We start from the raw sequence: 23,026 nt of genomic DNA, 5'->3' as shown, positions 1-23,026 counted from the left end.
TTTTTCCTAAGTCCTAAATTCAAGGATCCGAAAAGACAAGAATCTCTTTAAACTACCTCTACACATCTAAATAAAACCAGTCAAGTCCTCACATCAGTTATTCCACTGTAAATATGTACTTTCTTCGTTGACTTTATTGATTTTTCCTAAATTCACAGTGGTAACAAAACAGTTACCACTGCCCCAAACAGCTGATTTATATGCCAAATAATATGGTGGAGTAAATGCCACTTACAGCCAAATCTATCAACTTTGCTCATACAATCACATAGATTCAAACAGGATCAATCAAGTCAGTAGCATTTTCTCAGGCAATGTCCACATTAGCAGCAGGAGCAGCGCTGTGGGGTGAAATACCTTGTCCTGGGGACCTGATGGCTGTGCCAGCAGCACGGTGGAGGGAGGATGTTATTCCAACCAAGTTCCTGCTTGGCCCTACAGGTGTCCATTATCAGCTGGAACAAGCACAGTAAATGAGAAATTCATCTCAGAAACATTCTCCTGATCCCACTGAAACATGGATATGGGCACAGCCCCAGATGGCCCCAGGTCTGCCAATATCTCATGCGCATTGTCACAGTCTACTGAAGAAAAGAGGCTGGGAATTAATCTTCCCAATTCACTACAAAATGCTGTCATGCCCATGACAGATCTCATTCAGGAGAGAGCCACCAGCTATATACACTTAACCTGCTTAGAAGGTTTATAGCAGGTTGTGTATTTTGGGGTATAGACATGCAGAAAGCAAGGCTTAGTGAAAGGTGCGTACCTTGACGAAAGATGCCAAGGAGGAACTCAAGGAAGGACAAGTTTTACAAGTTTTACCTCTGACCAAAGGAGAACGTTGTTTATTATCCAGTTAAGGGCCAGAAGTTATTCCATATACTGTGGCTACATGATACTTACGTACATATGGAAGGGAAACAGTCCTTGACCTAACTAAAATGGTGGCAGGAAAGTCTCCTGTGGAGAGGAGATGTTGCCTGGGACAACCAGCCTGTGCAGATTGCCCAGAAAACTTGAGCAGTGAGGTTGGCTCTACTTAGGTATGTTTTACGTTAACTGGGTGATAACTAACCCTTCATCCCCATGAGGATGGTAAGCCTAAACCAAGGCTGTTGGGACTGGCAATAAGTGCTCAAGCTCCCCTGGGTCTTCTCCACAGCATCCCGGGGGTGGGACTGTACATTCCATGTCCATTGGGGGCTGCACAGCTGGTGTGTCTCATGGGGCAGGATAGGCAGGGACATTCTCTGATGATCCTGGGGAAAGCTCGTGTCTGGGGAAAGGCAGATGGGGAGCATAGGAGCCTTTGTCAGTGCTTGAATAGGGTCTGGGTTTTCCTTGGATATTTCCCAACTATATCCAATTGGTGTAATGCTGCTGAATTATAACGGCTGTTGTGTAATCTGCATGAAACAGCATCAGTTCCATTTAACCAGGATATGCAGGCAGGAGGCAGAGGGGCAAGCACGATTACATTGATACAAATTCTGATTTCTCTTACAGTGCAGAAGGATCAAAATAAAACAGGAGAAAAGTTAAATGATGTCAAAATCATTTGTTTAATAAGCTATTTTATCTCATTTTTTCCAGCATTATAAATGAGGCAGCTACTCAACCAGTGTGCATACCCCTCAGCACCTCTGTCTGTTCTGTGTTTCGTTGCTGAAATAATGGTAGAAGGAAAGCCAATGGAGGCACTGAAGTACCAGCATACAAACAGTCACAACTTCCAAGAAAGACAGGAATCCAGCAAATTACTTAAACATATATATGTGTATTTACACACAGACATACAGGGACTTTTCTTTTCTTACTGCCTACTGTGAATCTTTAGGAAAGTTAATATATCGATCATTTTCACCAAAGACGTGCCAATCATTTAATCAGTGCATTTAGATACTTCCAGGTACTGTGTCTGATTTCTCTGCTGTATTTTACAGTTCATCTGAATTAGACCCAGCTAGAAAATGCACCTCTGGTGTTATTATGGCTATTTGTGATTTCTATGTCAAATTACTTTAAAGTTCTTCAATTTTTTTCAAAACATGTTTCAAGCAATAGTGGAACCATTGGGCTGTGTTCTTAGTTAAGAAATGATTGCTTTAAGATAGTGTATCAAATGCTGTCTATTTTGGCATCTCCTTTGAGGCTCCTTTTGAACAGCAGAGGTTTAGGCCAATTGATTACTCTGCCACTGCCTCGGGAAAGACTCTTGTTTCTTCCGTGCTTGTTACAGATTTTTAGCTGTTCAGTAGTATAATATAAAGATGTGCAAGTACGCATTTTTTCTTGATACAAATCCTTCACTTATAGGTGACTTTTAGTATCTGTCCTGATCAGACACAAAGGGTTTATACGCTTATGCAAAGCACGGTGAATTCACAATCCTTTCAGATCCAAAGTATCTCTGGGTTCCCTTGGGCTTTCTCAGGGCACCATGGGCACAAGATCTCACTGGAGCAGGGCTTCTGTGGGTGCATAATTAAAAGCACAATGCATGGCTGCCCTTAAGATCTAAGCCATTAGGAGAGTTTGTGCATATAAGGATGGTACCTGTGATTTCAGAAGTATAATCAAAAGTGATGAGCAATCAATCAAGATGATCAACAAGATTTAGATGCATTATTTTGTATTACTTGTAATTTCTCATCTGGAAGAAAAACTTCTGTAGATCTGTACGTACTTGATAACTGATGTATCTATCTTTATCTTTAACATAATTTATTGTTCTGATTTATGGTTGATTGCTTTTTGATTTTCCACCTTTATTCCGATATTTTGGAAGTAGCCGGATTAACACAGTGTTTAAAATTGCCCACTGATCAGAAGATGTCACTGGGAATTTTGATTCTGCCATGACAGGAAAAAAATGCAGTAAGACACAAATATCCTTTGCTTTTTATTTGTTTGTTTATGTTCTGTCACCATCTATCCTATGTTAATCCTAGCTTTTTCATCTGCCTCCTTAGTAACCCTTTGAATCAGTCACCTGGCTTTCAGAAAGTTCCCTGTCTAGATAAGCTGAAACAGAAGCCTGAACCATTCACACTCTCCATGCTACTGCCAGTAATGAGATTGTTTACAAGTTATACTACAATGTGCAAGATCTCATTTGATTATACCTTAACTATTCTGTTTTTCCCTCCCTACCTCGCAGATGATGGAAATGCTTAAAACAAGTTAAGGTAGTATGACACAGACTAATGTAAGTGTGAGCATGGCAACCAGGGGACAAGCTGTGAAATGTTTGCGCGCTTCTGCCAAAATACGTTGTTGCATGGCTTTCCGCTGTTGTCTCGTGTTTCTGATGTTGGGCAGCATGTCCAGCAACATGTAAGCGTCTTGTTTGATATTTATATTCCCAGCTTTGGTTTTGTATAGTCTTAATAACGCGCCTTCTTCAGTAGCTTGTGGCAGCTGCTAGTGGCAAATCTGCAAGCGCTGTGTTTGTTATTTCTAAGTAATGTTCGGAAGTACCTAACAAGGATCAGGGCCCCATTGGATGTGGCTGTTTAGAAATCCACTGTAGAAATGTTGACGTGTGCAGTTCAAATGGGTCAGAAACAGCACTGACACTTCTGTGCTTGCAAGTGGACAGCAGCAGCTTCCAGTTTGCCTTTTCTAGAAGTCAAGCCTAGTACTAGTGCAGCTGGCTGCTGTGTACAGCTCTGCTACCCACATCTGCTTCTGTAATGTGAATGCTTCATGGTGACTCTGTTGTCAAACTCTTAATTCATATGACAGATGACACACTGGAACTAAAAATGTTATGTTTTCACAGTACTCTGCTAAAAAAAAATACTACTGTGGGCAAAGCTGATGTTCTGCTGTGTTTATATGCTCGTTCAGTCTTAATGTATATGATACTTATGAAGGTGAGACCAACCACAGCATCTTGAAGCATACTTGCCAACACAGGTCTTCTGGTGCTGCCTGGTATTGAGAGGCATAACTTAGTTATTCCCTGCCTGGGTTTCGGTTCACCATATTCCGCTCATGTTGGAAGTGCACTGTAGTTTTTTGTCATGAGGATGGTCAAACATTGACGAGGTTGCCCAGTGATGTAGTGTCATCCCCATGCTTGGAGATACTTAGAACTTGACTGGATGTGACCCTGAGCAACCTGCTCTGGTTGGACCTTCTTTGAGCAGGGAATTGGAATACATGACCTTCAGAAATCTCTTCCTACTTACAGTTGTCAATGACTCTACAATTTCATGACTGTACGGGTGGGGAGTAGAATGAAGCCACCAGAATAACTTTCCCTACACTGTAAACTATCATTCAGTGGCAATTAGTGTTCTGGTCACTGCTTCACTTTTATGAGTAATAAAATAGAGATTACCAGATGCTGGTTACTACTCTCAGTAGACCCAGTTCACCCACATGCAACTGAGCTGCAAAAATAGGTATTTGTTGTAAATTCTTACCATGCAGTAAAAATATCCCTTCACTCCATTACACCCACTGTTGTGTGAGAACAGGATGACTTCTGAAACATATCTACTTCTGAATTACTGGAGCTATGCCAGCTGACACTGACAGCTGTCTATGTGATGTTTTTATAGCTCTTCTCAAGTTTCCCATGTAAGATCCCTGCTTCTGTTCCAAAGACATTAATGATTAGACTGCCAGAGCTGAGAAAATGCACCTGGGGAGCAAGGTGACCTTCACTGTTCTCAGTTACAAAGGAAAACACCAGGCTATGGAAGATGTGGAAGTCCTAATTAACATCTATGGCAAACTCAAAGCAAGGGAAAAATAGAGCTTGGAAAATAAGTGTCTACAGAAGTAAGACTGGTTTTTGAAGCCATTGCAGAAGAAGCCTGGATGCTGTATTTTCAAACATGGTTAGTGCTGGGGATGGGTTGCAGAAAAGAAAGCGAGTTAGTAACAGGTTTATGATTTCCCTGCCTCCTTCTCCATGGTGAGTTCCTGCCAGCAGCCAGCGCCTCTAACACTTCACTGTGGCCCCAAGGCAGGAGCTCTGTAGATCTCTGTTCCCACCATGCTCCTTCTTCAGCTCGGCCCCTTTGCTCCCCAAGAAATGTGCTTCCTCGGGAAGCTGGAGCCATGACACACACACAGAGCCCTGCAGCCTCCCACCTCCTCCCCTTGCTGGCGGGACACTCACCTTCCCGCATCCTGTGCTGCAAAACAAAATGACAGCAACATCTACCCGCAGTTGTGTGTGGTAAATGGATGTCCCACACCATTTTTATAGGACCCAACTCACAGATCTGAGAGCACCACTTGAGGCTCCTGAATTTGCCTTTGAGTCTGGCTGCTCTGTGCCACTGTGACAAGAAACAGCCCATCCTCCCAAAGCAACCAATTAAGCATTTTTCCTCCCATTCTCTTCCCCTAAACTGCTAATAGTCCAGATGCCCTGAATTTGAGTAACTCCCCTGGTTGCCACCTCCCTCCTCTCAATTCTTTAACCCCTCTAGAGGATTGCTGCAACCAGCCATCTCCCAGACACCCATATCTGGCAGAGATCTGCTGAGCCATGCAATGTTTCAGCCTGTTTGTTTGTACAACCTGCGTGTTTCACACTGATCTCCTCAATCACGTTTCTGTGGGTTCTGTGTCAGCCCAGTGCCACTGGAAGAAACCCAGTTTCACTACTGAGTTCCCTTGCATGGCAGGGATGTCTCCAACTCAGTTCTCTTATTTTACAAGTGTGAGGGAGCAGTCCATAAATGAGAGCTAGTATTTTGGGGTTTCGGTGCCCACATGTGGCTAGTAGCACTTGCAGCCATGTTTTAAATTCTAGAAATACGCAACCCAGATGTGATGAACAAAAATCCCACAGCCTTTCCAGCGGTGAGGAGCCTGAAGCCTAAGGGTATCCTGAACTTCGAGTGGTGGAGAGCCTTAGGGACAAATTACTCAAACACATCAGAAGTGGTACCAGTGCAATTAGCCTACCTTAGGACAGGGAGTGGTCTGCATGACCTCCTGAAGTTATCTCCTGCTGTGGTTTTGTGTGATTCTGTTATTTTAACGGATGCTAACAGCCTCAGCCACAAAATTTAATCACTGTTCTAATTGCACACACATACAAACATCTGTGACCGGGACAAATTCTCTGGTAAGAGAGGACAGAACTGAACACTGTTGAATGTCACATTCTTGCACACGTACACCCAAGGGTGTAACTCCACTGTACACTGTGCCTGTTAGTGTGTTACACACTCAGGCAACTCCAGCAGTGTCCACAGAGCCATCATGGCAAACTGGATCATGCTCTCATATGTTCCTCTGCAAACTCTGTTGTCTTGGCTGGCTTCCTTCTTGAAGTCTCAGCGCATCCTGCATCACTAAATCCTGTTGTACCACAGTTACCTTCTCCAGTTACATTCTGACTTACAGCACAGTTTTATCTTCCATATGAGGGCTAAATCCTCAGAAAATTATTCACAGATTGCCATCATTGATCAACATGGTGTCCTACAACTTCATTCAACCCTCAGCCACACACATCTCTCACCAGTGATCACTATGGAGCTCTCCTCTGTTCCTGTGTTTAGATACTCCCTGAACCACAGAGTTAGGCATGCCCTTATCTCAACATTCAATGTTTCATGCCCTAATCCCTGGCAGTCCTTTGCTGCTAGATACTTATGCTGGTCTCTGTCATCTCCACAAGATCTTCTATCCCAGTATTTCCATTTGTTGTGCTCATTCAAGCTGCTGTTGCAATGCCACCTTTGGGGCTCTGGGATCCATCCACAGCAAAAAAAGGTAACGCACCGTGTCTTCCTCAGCTTCCATCTGCTGTTGTCAGCTATGTGCTGATCCCCTTCAGCATTTTGAGCGCGAAGTCTTATTATTCAAGGAGTAAACAAGAGTACATGTATTATCACTGGAACAGTGCGTAGGCACAGCTCTCCTCTTGCTGATGCTCATATTCTCACAACGCAAAAGAACGGCGCTTTTTACCTTTAAGCAAAAGCATACTCTACTCATTTGTTTTCCAGAGTGTGGTTATGACTCAAATGGTGCAGTCCCAGGCAGTGTCCGTAGCCCATCCAGCATATTAATATGGCTTCAAGGGATGTGAAAGAGCTTTACACAAGTCGGGACATGAGAGAGATGCTGGACCCAGCCCAGCAATGCGCGTTGTTTCCTGGAAGTGCAGATGGAGCCCTAACAAATTCAGCAGGATGATCCATGGACTAGGAGGTGTGCTGCCATCTAAGTGCTTTGCTGGCTGCGGGCCACAGTCTAACTTGCTCCTGAAAGCCTACAGGACACCTGGGAAAGCAAAGTCTGCCCATTGGAATACTAATGTCTCCCTCACCCAAAGACTACCCAACTTCCCAACGTGAAAATTGTAGGCTCTTTATTGAAGACATTGAAAAGCTCAGCTGACCTCTGGCTTTTCTTTCTTCACAGTTATAATCCTTCATTAGGGCTGGCCAAATTCCTGCATCGTGGATCCCCAGAATGCCGACCTTTTCCTATGGCAAAAAGCCACCAGGCAGACCATGATGATCTGAAGCAGGGCAAAGATCTTGGGGTTGATCATAGACAGAGCCTGGTCACTCTCCCAGGCTCACCACGGAGGACAGCTTGCCTGGGCTGGTGTTTGAAACCCAAAGCTTGAGTTACAACAGGGACTTGTGTCAGGTGGATGTTGTCAATCCCATGGGAACTACAGTGCTTGGGAATCGGGGCTGAACCACTCATCAAACATAGCCAAAGGATCAGAAGCTATCCGTGTTCTTAAGGGTTGAATTTGCTGCATATCCTTGGCTTCCTTTATAGCGGCAGCAAGTGATAGCCCTTCTCTGCATTCAGACTGCCCGAAGAATTAACAGGCAGAAACCTAAACAGATCAGTAGCATTTTACAACCTGGCAATGTATTAACCTGGCAAGTTATTATACAGGAGTTGAGCTAGAATTGGCCGATGCTATTGCACTGACTGCTTAACCTGTCTTCCCGATGAATGGCTATTTTGGATTTTTTCAGTTGTTCAACATCTCACCTTTAAGAGCATTTTCTCATTTCTTAAGATATATATTGCTTTTATAGCCCTATTGACAATCATGCTAACACTGTGAGACCTGAAGTGCTCATCTTAACAGCAGAAAATGATCCTCCGACAGACTAGAGACAAAAAAGTACTCTATACTGGTGCCCCTGGAACCAGTTCTTTTCCTGTTCCACATTTCTGTTCAGTATCAAAATGCGTGCTGGAAACCATACCTGCTGCTGTGGAGAACCATCTACAGCAGACTTGGAGTGGTGTAAAGGGTAATCCATGTGTTATTCCCACCTCTAACCTCTGTGACGCTATTGCAAAAATCACAAAACGCAGGAATCTTTTCGTGCTGACAATGAGATCTATTGTTAATTTTGGTCCTCACTGGGGAGGGAAGGGAGGTTAAAGGCAAGGAGAGCATGTACCACTGTAGCTCCCTTTGTCAACCAGCAAGAAAGGGCAGCAGGGTTTTTTCCCTTTGGTATCAGTTCAGGACACTCGGAGCACCACCATCTGGATGCCAAGGAAGTGCAGGAAAAAAGCAATTTCGTTGAAATGAAGACATACCGCTATCTTCAGCCTGTTATATGTTAAGAGGAGGGCAGTCATTCTCCAAAATGCCTGAAGGCAGCTCTGAAGGCAGAGCTCATATATTCTCAGAGGTGCTTGAGCTCAGATCAGCTTTGAGGGGGAGAAAATCCTGCTTCCATCCAGTTCGTGCCAGAGGAGATCTCGTGAAGTAAATCAAAGGACACTAGGGACAAATCTGTGATAAAAGCATATCAAAACTTTGTTTAATTTGTTTGCACCACTGTTGTAAAGCAGACTCACCAGAGACAACATGATCTACAAATGGAATATGTTACTAAATCAGGACACAACTTACTGGAAGGATAAGTAATGATTTCATCTAAGTCATTACATCTCCCTATCAATAGCATATCTCTGCAGAGGGCACACTCACCTCTTGCTGAATATCATATAATCCTTGTAGGACAGACTTTAGATGCCTAACTTAAGGACATGACAAACCCAGCCACCCAAAAATCACTGGGTCAGGTGGTACATACATATGTACAATCAATGGTACATGCAATATTCAGCACATAATCCCTCCGGTGTGTAAAATTTGCTTCTTCTTAGATATGTGAGAAAGGAACACAAGACAGAAGAGAAGGGGGGTGTTTCTCCTGGATACAGGCATGTTCATGGGCACTGTGACCTCCAAGTTTGGCACATACTTATGGGATCAGTGTGCAATACAGATTGGACCAAATGAGCATGCATCACAATGTATGGACCTGCACATGTGCATCTCCAACCTGCTAAACTTTTGGAGCAAATACCCAAAATTTTCAAATGCTGCTCAGACAATGCATCTGAACAGAGCAAGAGTACGTGGACATAGGGGGGAGCTGCACAAGGTTAAAAATCAAGATGTTGGGTAGCTTTTCAGACAGCTTTTCCTTCTCCCTGCATCCCTCATTTCTGTCTTTCGTACTGTCAGAGGCTATTTTGTTCTCTTCTTCCCATACTTGTTTCTATGCAGCTGCTGTCCATGATCTTCCTGGTACGTAGCAAACAAAAAACAGACTAGGGACAAAATAGGCCCCCTGAGAAAGCTTTCAGGAGAACTGGCTACGCAGGATTTGGCTGAGGTTCTGAATGACTTCTTCGCCTCGGTCTTCACTGGCAAAGGCTCTGACTGCACCACCCAGTTCTTAGAAAGTAGATGCAGGGACTGTGAGAATGAAGACCTTGGGCCCACTGTAGGAGAGGATCTGGTTCGTGACCATCTTCAAAATCTGAACACGCACAAGTCCGTGGGACCTGATGGAATCCATCCGCGGGTCCTGAAGGAGCTGGCAAATGAAGCTGCTAAGCCACTGGCCATCGTATTTGAAAAATCATGGCAGTCAGGTGAAGTTCCCGATGACTGGAAAAAGGGAAATATAACCCCATTTTCAAGAAGGGGAAAATGGAAGACTCGGGGAATTACAGACCAGTCAGTCTCACCTCTGTGCCTGGCAAAATCTTGGAGCACATTCTCCTGGAAGGTGTGCTAAGGCACATGAAGAACAACAAGGTGCTTGGTGACAGCCAGCATGGCTTCACTAAGGGGAAATCCTGCCTGACCAATCTGGTGGCCTTCTATGATGGGGCTACAGAATTGATGGACAAGGGTAAAGCAGTTGACGTCATCTACCTGGACTTGTGCAAAGCGTTTGACACTGTTCCACACGACATCCTTCTCTCTAAATTGGAGAGACATCAATTTGATGGATGGACCACTCGGTGGATAAAGAACTGCCTGGACGGCCGCACAGAAAGAGTTGTGGTCAATGGCTCAATGTCTGGCTGGAGACCGGTAACGAGTGGTGTCCCTCAGGGATCGGTGTTGGGACCGGTCTTGTTTAACATCTTCGTCGCTGACATGGACAGTGGGATTGAGTGCGCCCTCAACAAGTTTGCCGATGACACCAAGCTGTGTGGTCCGGTTGATACGCTGGAGGGAAGGGATGCCATCCAGAGGGACCTCGACACGCTTGTGAGGTGGGCTGATGCCAACCTTATGAAGTTCAACCACGAGAAGTGCAGGGTCCTACACCTGGGTCGGAGCAATCCCAGGCACAGCTACAGACTGGGCAAAGAAGAGATTCAGAGCGGCCCTGCAGAGAAGGACTTGGGGGTGCTGGTCGATGAGAAAATGAACATGAGCCGGCAGTGTGAGCTCGCAGCCCAGAAAGCCAACCGTATCCTGGGCTGCATCAAAAGGAGCGTGACCAGCAGGTCAAAGGAGGTGATCCTGCCCCTCTACTCTGCTCTTGTGAGACCTCACCTGGAGTATTGTGTGCAGTTCTGGTGTCCTCAACATAAAAAGGACATGGAACTGCTGGAACAAGTCCAGAGGAGGCCCACGAGGATGATCAGGGGACTGGAGCACCTCCCATATGAAGACAGGCTGAGGAAGTTGGGGCTGTTCAGCCTGGAGAAGAGAAGGCTGTGTGGAGACCTCATAGCAGCCTTCCAGTATCTGGAGGGGGCCTATAGGGATGCTGGGGAGGGACTCTTTGGCAGGGACTGTAGTGACAGGACAAGGGGCAATGGGTTAAAACTGAAACAGGGGAAGTTTAGATTGGATATAAGGAGGAAATTCTTTCCTGTTAGGGTGGTGAGACACTAGAATCGGTTGCCCAGGGAGGTTGTGAGTGCTCCATCCCTGGCAGTGTTAAAGGCCAGGTTGGACAGAGCCTTGTGTTGGATGGTTTAGTGAGAGGTGTCCCTGCCCATGGCAGGGGGGTTGGAACTAGATGATCTTGAGGTCCTTTCCAACCCTAACCATTCTATGATTCTATGAATCCTCCTCCTTAGCAATGTCAGCTTCTGGAAACTTCCTTCATTCTCCCTCAGTCTCCATCTTTGTCTGGTTTTTAGCATAACCTCCCTCCGTCTTCTGCAGGCAGGTCTCTGGTTCAGTAATGCCAGATGTTTCCATTTAACAACACAGCTATAGCTAAAACTGACCCCCTTATCTTACCTTATCACATGCCTACCCTGTCTGCAGTTGGGAAACCTATTAGCTTCTGCATCCAGGCAGCACACACCCTCAGTGCTATTTTCAACATTATCATCATCTTCCCTCTTCTCCCCAGACTGATGCCATCATTTAATCCTGCTGACATTCCCTCAAGAGTGTCCTACAGAAATATCTATTATTATTTGTTCCCACAGTAAGGTGCTGATAGCTTCATCCTCAGTCTCTGTAACCTTCTCTGTTCTGGCCCTCTTGATGCTCGCCTTGTCTTCCCTCAAAATGTCACAGTTAAAATTAATTCCTTGCTTCAGTTCCTTAGCAAACCACACTAAGTCCTTTCACTGCTTCACCTTCATCCTCTTTGTCGAGTTCATGGTCCAGCCTTGCAAAAGTTTCCCTAAAACTACCCCTAAGGCTTTTCCTCCTTTCCTCCAAACTGCCCATTTCACTTTCCTCTTCATGGCGCCTCCTTCTCCCATCTCAACACAATGCAACAGAAAACCTCCACCCATAGTGCACCAAAGAGAATGTGAAACCTTACCAATCTTCAAGTTTTCCATAGGTTTGAGACATTTTCAGGAAATCAGGCTTCTCTGTGCTATTTTTCAGTCATCCTTTGGTCTCCCATCTACTACTTCCTCTGGTTTTGAGGTATTGCCTTTGATGAAACACATGCAATAACTCTCTTGCTCTGTAGTCCTCAGAGGAGGCAAAGTATGTGCAGGGCAGAGGACAAATCAATGCCATGCTCCTACCCAAGTTGGCCTTGCTTGGATTTACCTCAAAGTAAACCAGAGTCAGTCTTCATTTGTTATTTGCTCTTCTCGTAGGGGACCCACAGCTCATCCTGAGTTGAAAGCATCCTTTTTTTTTTGTTGGGGGGAAACCCTGCTGCTGCAGGTTTCCTGCCTCCATTCTAAATTACTAGGAATGGAGAGTATTTAAATATCTGTGATAGACCTGGTATTATATTAAAATCACATTGAGGAAAAGATCCCTCTGGAAAGTGGAAAGGAATTTATGAATTAGGTTTGGAGGAGAAAGTGCCTCAGGATATCTGTGTCCAGAATGAATTCTTTTCCCCATGGGTTAAAAAATAAAGTGACAACGTGACCACGAGATGTTTTCTGATTAGACTCCTTCGGGCAGAGTTTAGCATATTAGCCACCATCCAAAGGATGTTCCTTCATCTCTAACTTGTATGTGGTGCGTGAGCTGGATGTGAGGCTTAAAAATATTTACTGTAACCCACGCAGTTTCCCAGCAGCTTATTTCAGCTCTCTGATTTACAAAACAATATTTGCCTGAGAGCAGACACCTCTGAAATACTTTGTAATTAATACATGCATTTTCTGATTCCTTAAAGACAATGTTCATAATAGATTAGAAAGATCAGAGATGCCACAAAGATTTCTAAATAACAAGTTGTGATTAAATAGATTAGAGTGTCAAATAGAATTCTCAAACAGTGTATCAAAGCTAATAAACAAAAAAGGAGTACAGCTCTTTTATACTGATGATTTAAGAAAGCATGAACAAGAGTAATTCATTCAGCTTTGTGACCCAGAGTATTTGTAGGTGGCTGGTGATTTTGGGCACCCTGCACTAGATTTAGAGGGTTAAGGTTTTAGACCCTGAATCTTCAGACTTCTTTTATAAATGATGAAGATGCTACAAAAAAAAAAAAAACATGCAAAATTAGAGGGTTTCAGTTTGCCAGTGTCAGCCATGATGGACGTTATAGCCTGCAGCAAAGATTGTCAAGTCATTTGTAATAGATTTTCAATAATGTTGCAAAATACTTAACTGCATTGCTTGTATATTTTATGTCTAGTTAATTATAGCTTATATAAAACATTATGATGCTCCATTCACATGCTTAGAATTTAATTCATTTGTAGTTTACATGCTCCTAATAATGAATGTGTCTTCATGATCTTGGTCCTGAGACTTGTAAAAGGCACAGCTTTTCAGCAGCTTTAAAGGTAACTCTGTCACTGACAGTGATAAAGTTTACTGAGTCCTACAAAAACTTCCTCCTTCACATAACCTTTGATGAGCATTTGTTGTGCAAAGGGCAACAGACAGTATATATAGACTACCCACATGAACAAAAGCACAGGTTGCACTCAGACTCCCTTGAAAAGCCTATGAACCAGGTAGTAACTCACTGCTGCTGGCCTGAGGATTTATATTAATGCAGTAGATAGCCAGTGTCACTTCCCTGGTAGAAAACACAAAAAAACACTGAAGTTGGCTGAATATGCTTTATCTTAGGGTACGACAGTCTCTTCTATCTGTTGGGATAGGAGCTGGTTTTCTAATCTGGAGCATCCTGAAGACTTATTCCAGCCTCTTTTCAGGAACAGTAAACTCAGTCAGTCATTCAGATACATTTTTAAACATTGTCTGATATAAACAAATTGGAAAACACATGAATATTTTGCTCAGAAGGATTAAAAAAACCAAGGAGCACGTATACCTTTGGCAGGGTTTGCTAAACATTGTGCTGTTATAGACTAACACAGCCATGTTTCTTGCTAAGGATAGCAGCTGTCTGTAAGAACCCAATTAGGTAATTTGGCCATTTATGCTGCGCATCAGAAATCCCCATGTTCTTATTTTTCCTCACCATCAGTGATACTACGAGAAGGTGTAGCTAACTGTTTCCATGAGCCGCAGAAGGTCTCCTCTCTGATTTAGCATGGGGACACACGAGATCACTGTAAGCCATACTGTTGGGGCTGAGGAACCAGCCTTTTTCTCCTTTTAAATCGGAAGCCACACACAGAGCTTAAAAAATTAATGACTGGCTGGGTGAACGTTGTCTGCTGAGCAGTTTGGTCAATGCACTGCATCAGTTCTTTCTCATGCAATAGAGATCTCTGTTTTACTAACATGCACAGCACACATTTACTTGCCAGAGTTACAAAATACATAAGCTGATAAAACAACCATTTTCTACCAAGGCTGAAAAAAGAGTTGCACCTTTCTGTGAGAGCCACAGCTCCATCGGCAAACAGGAGGCTTCACACAAGGGAAGCACAACACGTAACCACTTAATAAAAACAACCCCAGCCCACCAGGGAACCAGCAGAATTTACAGGCGCTGTGCTGGGAATGGCAATCCAGCTCCTGCGGTCAGCACAGCACCGTTAGCAAACACACAGAGTAGTTAATATTTGGAGGTTGTTTTAGCTTTATTTGTGCGTCTTGACAGGTGGCATTTCCAAGACAGTACAAGCCTCTGCTCAGCTGGACTGTTATTGATTGTGAACACACAGCTGAACTTTGAAAAATCCTTACATGACAGAGAAATAAAGAAACAAAGTTCCCAGAGTCATTTACACGGGGAAGGTTATTCCATGAGGTTTTTATCAGCCTTCCAGTCCCATTCAGTTAGAGGCAAATGCCTTGTGCTATTACTAAAAGTGATCTGGAAACCACCCTCTACCTCAGCCAGGGATGAGTTCTGTGCCCTTTGCCCAAGTCTGTTTTTTCATTTGCTTCTAACGTGGGTGGGAGTTTTCTCCTGGGTGATGTTTCCAGGAGGTACAACCTGCTGTGGGGCTTTGTTCTTCAGTGGCTATCTGGCTGTCTGGCCCTCAGCCATAGGGATGCCCATATGGTGTCTTCTCTGGCAGCGCTCCGGCAAGGAAAGCTAAAATCCTGCCAGGCAGTAGGCACTATCCCTGCTCCCAGGCACCATGCAGATGGCTGTGAGTGAGATTCTAGACAGAGTTAGGCCTGCAAAGGGATAAATTCAAACACTGATGTGACATGGGAGTTGGACAACAGGTTTCATCAAAGTCACAGCTGGAACTACTGGCGACTCAGGTGGATGTGCCAACAGCGGCTGTAAGACCAACAGCGGTCTTGAATAACATCTGTGAATAAGTGTCTGAGACTCCTGCAGGCAGTTTACAGTAGGGAACTTCCTGATGCCACGTATGAAAACAACCTGGGCAACTGTCCTCCCCAGCATCATGCCTGTCCAGCTCTTTACCATGAGGAGCACAGGGAAAGCCCCAAGAGGCTTAAAGCTGTTGTTACCCAGAATGAGACAAATGGAGGGAAAATAAACTAAGCAGTTGTTTCACCAGCTGAGATGACTGTTTTGGTTTCTTAGCAACTGTGGGGAAAGAAGCTGCTTGAGATCTGAGCTGTCTGGTCAAATCCAGCAGGCATCCTTCCACCCTCCTCTCTGCTCATCAGCACAGGGAAACCACACGGCTGGTGGGAAGCCCTTCCTGCACAAGGCAGGATGGTAAACAAGCCCGCTCCTCTCCACTGAGGGAGGACGGAATGAGCTGCCCATCAGTCTTCACATGTGGTTCCTCCAGATGCGGAAAGGTTGCTTAGGATTAGATTGCTTTTCATTTTCATGAGCATGGAAAAGAGAAGGAAATCTTGCACTAAGAGCTGCAATCCGTGATGTTCCCAAGTTGAACCCAAATCAGGAACTGCAGCAGAGGAGAAGTTGGGCTGTGGCTTTTCTGAGCCTCGGTGGCAGGTCCGGGCTGGAGAGGAGCAGGAGGACACTCCTGCAGTGCTGGCCATCAGCCACTCAAACTCTGCATACTAAAAATGAGCCTAATGGCTTGGTGCAGCCAGAGCCCTGCATTCTTCCACACCAGGCACTTGCCTCCTCTCCTGGCAGTGCAGGTGACTCAGTTACAGCATCTTTCAAAGGTTGCTGCTCTGTGATCACTGCTTTTGAGTGCATGAAAAGCTGTTTATGGCTGTTTTCTCAGTGATCAGCAGTATCTCTCAAGTCCCTTGAGCAAATCCACAGAGAGAAAGGGCTGATTTTTGCCAGTTTCAGATTTCAGTGAACGTCTGTGCTGGAGGAGGTTTCAGCACTGGTGCAGTGTTTGTGCATGTCTCTGTACTGGAGCGGCCATTTCATTGTTTTGGTTTGTCAGGGAGTGTTTAAATCATTTAAATTCATGTCTGACATACTGGTTGTGCTCATTGCTAATAGGTTATTTCTATCCATATTAACACTATCTCATTCATTCAGATAAAAGTACAAGGATGCTGACCTGTAGTTAATCCTACATATCCCTGACTTTTAATTTAATGACTATTAAATATTAATGGGAGCAGAGAGTGGAAGTCAGATCACCTTTTCAATAGCTTAGTGCCCCTGTCACCAAGCTACAATGTCATCCTTGATCTTGCTTTTTTATTCCCTTTCTCCCAGTCTCACTAACAGGACAAAGAAAGCTGCATTTTAGAGAAGACTTTGCAGTCAAGCAGCTACTGCAAGGATTACAGCTCAGCCAGAATCTCCCATCTCCTGGGCAGCTGTTCAAAACACCATGGTGTTGGATAAAAGGGGTTTATTTTCTGTCCAGATCCCGGGAGAGTGTCCTACACCCCAGGCCAAAGGCTGCTGTAGAGAAGAGGGGGATGCACACAAACACAGACACTCCTAAACACCCCCTCACCCCGATGTTGTGCAGAAAATAATTCACTATTCAAGGAGGGATGTGGAGGGTGTCTGGTGCCTACAGCCCTCCCCACAGCATGGGAGTGCTGGTCATGGATCTACCAGGCTCTGCTTGTGCAAAGTTCATTAAAAACACCACAGTCTAGTGCAGAACCCAGAGGCTCTGGTGCAAACCTTCATTACTGCAACGCCATGTGTCCTGCTGTGTTCCTGCCCTGGTGGTGGGAAAACTCTCCTGGCTGGTCAGGGGTACAAAAGTGATTCCTCCCTTCCAGAGGAGAGAGCTGAACATCACCCTTTCAGCTCCTAATGAGCATTATAATGTCTTGACTCTCACAAGGAAGCACCATTGCTCCTTCTGGTCATGCACCAAAGAAAGCCATATCCCCCACATGATCCTCCACAGAACACAGTGGGCGACAGTGGTGGTGGTGGTGCAGGGATCTCTTTCTCTACATCTTCCTACACCTTTTATTTTCATAGTCTTTTCTTTTGCATCAGGCAGTTGTCACTGCATCCTTACAACAGCCATACCTAACTGCTGGAGGTATTTGTCTATGCTTAAATCTATGTATCTTTAGCTGATGGTATTTTTCTGATTATAAAGCTAATGAGATAAAGCAGAACTCAATCAAAGCAGCTTGGCTTGGAGTGCATTAATACTTGATACTACCTTTTACTATTGTAATTATGACTTATTTACTTTTTAAATTGCTATCTATCTGGTTTACTTAGCTCTATGAGAGACATTTCTCAAGAGTATCTTTCTGACTATAGTGTTTTACTTTTGCAGAAAAATGCAGGCATTTAGTGAGATGGAAATTACTTCCTTATTATTTAAAATTAATTCAGCCTGTCAAAATGAGCTCATTGCCATGCACAGTGCTTCCTTTTTAATTCAGTCGCAGCCTTTCTAGCGATTGAAATTCTCTGCTGAGATGATGCACATAGCAGGCTTTTTATACATATTAAACACTACATATTAGGAGGATTAAGGCCGCATATACTTTTTAGAATAAGGCACACAATTATGAAACAAGTTTTGCAGCAGGGATAAAGGAATGCCAGTTTTCCATCAGTCTTATAAACTGCTTTGCTAGCCAAGAATGAAGCTGAGAGGATGCCTGATGGGAATAGAAAGGGCTCTGTTTCCTGCTCCTGCAGGACTCCAAATTTTGCTAAATCAGGACAAAAGCAGAGAAAATATTTACATATAAATAATTGGGATGCCAGTGCTCCCTCTCTTCCTCAGAATGAAAAAGAAGAGAACAGAAAGCAGAAGAGAAGAGGGGAGATTGAAACTTGTGATGGATATAAGAAGAGAAAACCTTAACAGTGGGAGAAAAGTGCCTGTCAGCTGCAGAGTGAGCAAGGAAAACCAGGGGGGAAGAGGAGGAAGGAGAGATTTCTGACAGCAGCGCCCTGACATTTGGTTGGGTCCACAGGAGCTTCTTCAGGACTGAGAATCAATTAAGAGAGAGGGGAGAGAAGAAAAGGCAGCTTTTAAAGATCTTCATATTTCCCACTCCATCCTCGGAGCCACATGGCTCCCACTGCATTCCCTCCTAATAGCAGCTGAACAACTTACACCAGAGGTTCAGTCCTCTGGAGTCAGCCCAGTGTGAGAGGAATCACCCCAGTGATTCACCTGCCCTTGGCTGATGTCCTGGTTGCACTCTCTGAAAAGAGGGCATCAGGAAAAGAAGAGCTGGGAATGGGGGCAGCACTCAAGGAAAACCCTTGCTTGGGAGGGCACTTGCAAATATTGACATTCCCGTAATAAGATGGTGACCATGGAAAGTATTTTTCTATTCAGTGACTGAAACAAACTACTCGCTAAAAATTTTCAATCCATTTGGCCACAACATAGACAAGACATTCAGTGTCATTCCTATCTTCAAGAGGGACGGTATGGGGAGCAGTAGACATGGCAGTGTGACCTCAGTCCCTGGGGAGTTGATGGAGCAAATAATCTTGGAAACGATTTCCAAACACAAAGGATATGAAGGTGACTGGAAGCAGTCAGCATGGATTTACAAATCGTGACAAACCTGAAAACCTTGTGTGGTGACATGACTGCCTTGGTGGTCAAGGGGAAAGCAGTAGACATTGTTTATCTTGACTTTAGCAGAGCTTTTGGCTGTGCTCACCATAACAACTTCACAGACAAGCTGATGAAGTGTGAGCTAGCTAAGTAGACAGTGATGTGTATTAGAAGGTGCCTGAGATGCCAGGCTTAGAGGTCTGTGATCAGTGTCGTGAACTCCAGCGGGATGATAGAGCAGATAAACAACTGGAGGAAGTGGCTGATGCACCAGAGGTTTGTGCTGATATCCAGAGGTACACCTGCAGGCTAGAGAAATGGGTAGACAGGAACCTTGTGAAGTTCAATACAAGGAAACTCCCAAGTTATGCACCTGGGGAGGAACCCCATACACCAGTATATGCTAGGGGCCACCAGATGGGAAGCAGCTTGGTAGGAAAGCACCTTGGGTCCTTGTGGACACCAAGCTGACCATGAACCAGTAATGTCCTTTGGGGTAGAGCAGGTCCACAGAATGCTCTGCTCAGCACTGGTGAGGCCACACATGGGGTGCTGTGTCCTGTGTTGGGCTCCTCAGTCCGAGAGCTGTGGCCATACTGGAGAAAGTCCAATGAAAGGCCAATAAGATGATGAAGGAACTGCAGCATCTCTCCTGTGAGGAAAGGCTGAGAGATCTGGGATTGCTCAACCTGGAATAGAGAAGGCTCAAGGGGAACCTTATCAGCGTGTATTAAGTATCTGATGGGAGGCAGTAAAGAAGACAGACCAGGCTCTTCTTGGTGATGCCCAAGGACAGCGAAAGACACAACTTTTGCTGTCAGACCAGGCACAAACTGACATGCAGGAAATTCCACTGAAACATCAGAAAAAAAAGACACTTTTTTATGGTGTGCATGGTCAAGCACTGGAGCAGGCTGCCCAGAGAGGTGGTGGAGGCTCCATCCTTGGAGGTACTGAAAACCTGACAGAATGCGGCCCTGAGCAGCCTGCTTACCTGACCCTCTTCCGAGCAGTGGGGTAGGACTAGGAACCCCAGAGGTCCCTGCCCACCTCTGCAGTTTCCTGAGTCTATGACACTGAGACAAGAAAACAGCAGAGGACTGGCAGGTGGAAAATGTGAATGTTGGTTTAGGGATTTGCAGTAAAAGGTCAGTAAGACACAATGGTGCGAACAGGTGCCCCCATGATCACCACTGCAGCTGCAGAAGTGTTGCAGCCTGCCCCATAATCAGCCACATTACAGCAGGAAGGGAGCATCTCCCACTAATGCTGTCTTAGTTGGTCAGTAAGAGCTGATGCAAGTAATGCTCTGTAAAATAAACCTAGTGGCAGGAGCAGCCAGCTTCACACCCAACCATTGGGATCACCCATCCCAAAACCAGCTCCCTTGCCGGTGGGCACCAACGTTAATACACTCCCCGTCCCTGGAATTTAAAACCTCAATAACTGCAGATGTGCTTTAACTTGTGTTCCTTTAGTGGATGCTTCTGGTGAAACAGCCACCTGGGAACTTCTGAAGTGCCAAAACTGTACAGATAAGGGGACATGAGAAGAAATCAGATTTCTTTCCTCCCATGTTCAGAGCCGCCTTTGTCCCACCAGCAGCACATCCGAGGTGGGAAGCACACCTGGGCTCTTACCTCCCTCTCTAGGTTTTGTTTGAGATGTTAGCTATTAGCTAAGGATCCTGACACCAAACTATTTTGGGGCAGCAAGGTGTTGGCTTTTGCAAATTTAGCACGAATTGCTGTGAATCATCAGGAACGTTTTATAGATAAAGTTTCTGAAGTTAAACAGACCGTGTTTTAATTTAATGCCTTTCATCTGTGCATTGCAAAACAGTAGAGAAAAACACCCCAAATTTTTCAGATAATCTAGTAGATTTTAATCTTTCCTTTTTTTAATAAAGTCTGGTAGCTTAGAAATTGTTTAATGAGGGATCCTAAAGTTATTATTTTTTTCATTTTGAACATTTAATAACGGTCTCTGGCATATTCCAATTTTACGTTGTTTCGAATTGTATTAGAAGTAATGTTCATTAATTTTCTTAGTAATGCCGCTTCCTTTGGCATTGCCTGTGTCGCTGTGAGTGAGCCGGTGACTCTAGGTACAGCAGTCCCCTCTAGTGGGTAAAATCAGACCGGCCCAGTTTTGCAGGACCTGCTGCATCCTGCCTGTTAGCACTGGCTGGAGATAAAAGCTTTGCTTTTTCTCCCGGATACCCTGAAGATTCTGAGTCGATTTTATCTCTTTTTTATTATTACTGTGTATTTACAGTGCATTATTTTTGTTCTGAATTATCACAGGAAGGAGAGAGAGGCACACGAGGCTCAGGTTCAGTTCCTACATGCGAACCTTCCCTCAGAGCATGTATTCCCTCCACACCCTAGATATCCTCCTGCTACAAGTGCCATCAAAACTAGCAGTTTCTGCTTGAAATGCCTTATTTCCACAAAACATTCTGGAAGTTGAAATTGTTGCTTTTGTTCAAAAGTTGACCAGGTGATTCCTAAAGGACAGGTTGACCCGAGATCACCACTCAGCTCCTGGCTCAGCAGCTCACCTAAACCCACTTCAAAACCTTTATACATTGGCATTTTCGGATTGAGAATTATGCCTTTTTGTATTCCAGTCTTCTGTGAGCAAGAAGCAGTGATGTTTAGGTTTTAGGAAGCCATCATGGTCAATAGAATAAAGAATACCCTGTCCCCAAAAACCATGACTGCCCTTTTGTTACAATTCTATTACGAGGCAGATATAAGGGAGTACTGTTTCTAACACCTCCCATCTCTTTCTCACTTTTCTCTTTCATAACTGTGGTAATGTTTTTAATTAAGTTAAAAGAGGATGTTGCACCCAGCTCCTCAACAGCTTCCTGAATTTTGCAATCTATCCCATCAATCGACTGAGATCAGAACACTGTCTCCGCTGGTACCACCACGTGCACTGGGTGCAAGCCACAGATATTTGCATGAACCAATTTATCTCTTAAAAATATTTCTTCTTGACTGAAGCATAAATTGCCTTTACCCTAATGCACTAGGTAATGAATTGCATTTGAAATATGTTTATTTTTAGCAAATAAATGCTAATGGCAGCTTGCTGTTAAAAATAGACAGTATACTTGGCACAGAAATAAGGGCTGGGGAATCTTTCTTCCCCTGAGCAGTTGAAATGCCCTTTGTGTAAGTCATCTGGGGAGAAAGCGTGATGTCCCTGTGGAATTTAGTCCCTCCAGCTGGGGAAATTACTAACAGCAAAGCACCACTTGTTACCTGAGACCTGGCTTACAAGTAGCCTCTGCGGTCCAGTGTCCCCAGGGGGCTGTTGTACCTCCTGCGGGGCAAGGGTGTAGGACGGAGACAGCACCTTCTTCCTTTCCTCTCTCTCTGCTGGACATCAGCGGGTGCAATATGGGGTTTTTATGTGCCTCCAGCCTGCCTGGCTGCTGGAGCATTTTGGCAGGGGGAGCGTGTTGGGGTCCCCGGTGTTGCTGTCTCCCGTTCCTCCTCTCTCAGCTGCTGTGCTAGCCAGCAGGCTTTATCCTAGACAGGCTTTTCCTAATGCCTAAGTGAAATTTCCCTGGCTGCACTATAAGCCCATTACTTGTCACATCCCCAGAGAGAATGATTTATCCCCTTCCTTTTTGCAGCAGCTTTTTTTATACTAAAGAGTGTTATGTCCAGTAAGTCTCCTTTCCTCTAGACTAAACAGCTTAATTGCCCATGTTTTCTCTTACATTAAGATTTCCAAGGCTTCTCATCTCTCTTGTTGCTATGCTCTTGTCTTTACCCAGTAGGTCCACTTGTGTCTTACAGTGTAGTGCCAAAAAACAGCCATGCAGCTGATGCCTTGCAGAGTAGCCTGGTAGATAAATTTTCCTGCTTGCACATCCTTGTAGGGCCCTTGTCTTTGGCCCCATGAACTCCTGTGGTCAGTTGATCCCTAATATACTGTGTACAACTCCTTCTTCCCGTGCACACATTGCTACTGG

The 23,026-nt window shown here is 44.6% G+C and overlaps 1 protein-coding gene across 1 annotated transcript in view; it reads left to right on the top strand.

Moving 5' to 3' along the window:
* LHFPL3 (LHFPL tetraspan subfamily member 3) overlaps nucleotides 1-23,026 on the top strand; it is a 250,633-nt gene that overhangs the window by 213,975 nt on the left and 13,632 nt on the right. Inside the window, exon 3 of the mRNA XM_065666402.1 lies at nucleotides 3,164-3,211. Coding sequence (XP_065522474.1) covers nucleotides 3,164-3,180 — 17 coding nt within the window. The 3' untranslated portion in view covers nucleotides 3,181-3,211. The remainder of the gene's footprint in view (nucleotides 1-3,163; nucleotides 3,212-23,026) is intronic.

The sequence above is a fragment of the Lathamus discolor genome, chromosome 1 (assembly GCF_037157495.1).
Source record: "Lathamus discolor isolate bLatDis1 chromosome 1, bLatDis1.hap1, whole genome shotgun sequence".
Classification (NCBI taxonomy): domain Eukaryota; kingdom Metazoa; phylum Chordata; class Aves; order Psittaciformes; family Psittacidae; genus Lathamus; species Lathamus discolor.
The sequence above is the reverse complement of the archived record's forward strand: the minus strand, read 5'-3'. Positions and strand labels throughout refer to the sequence as shown.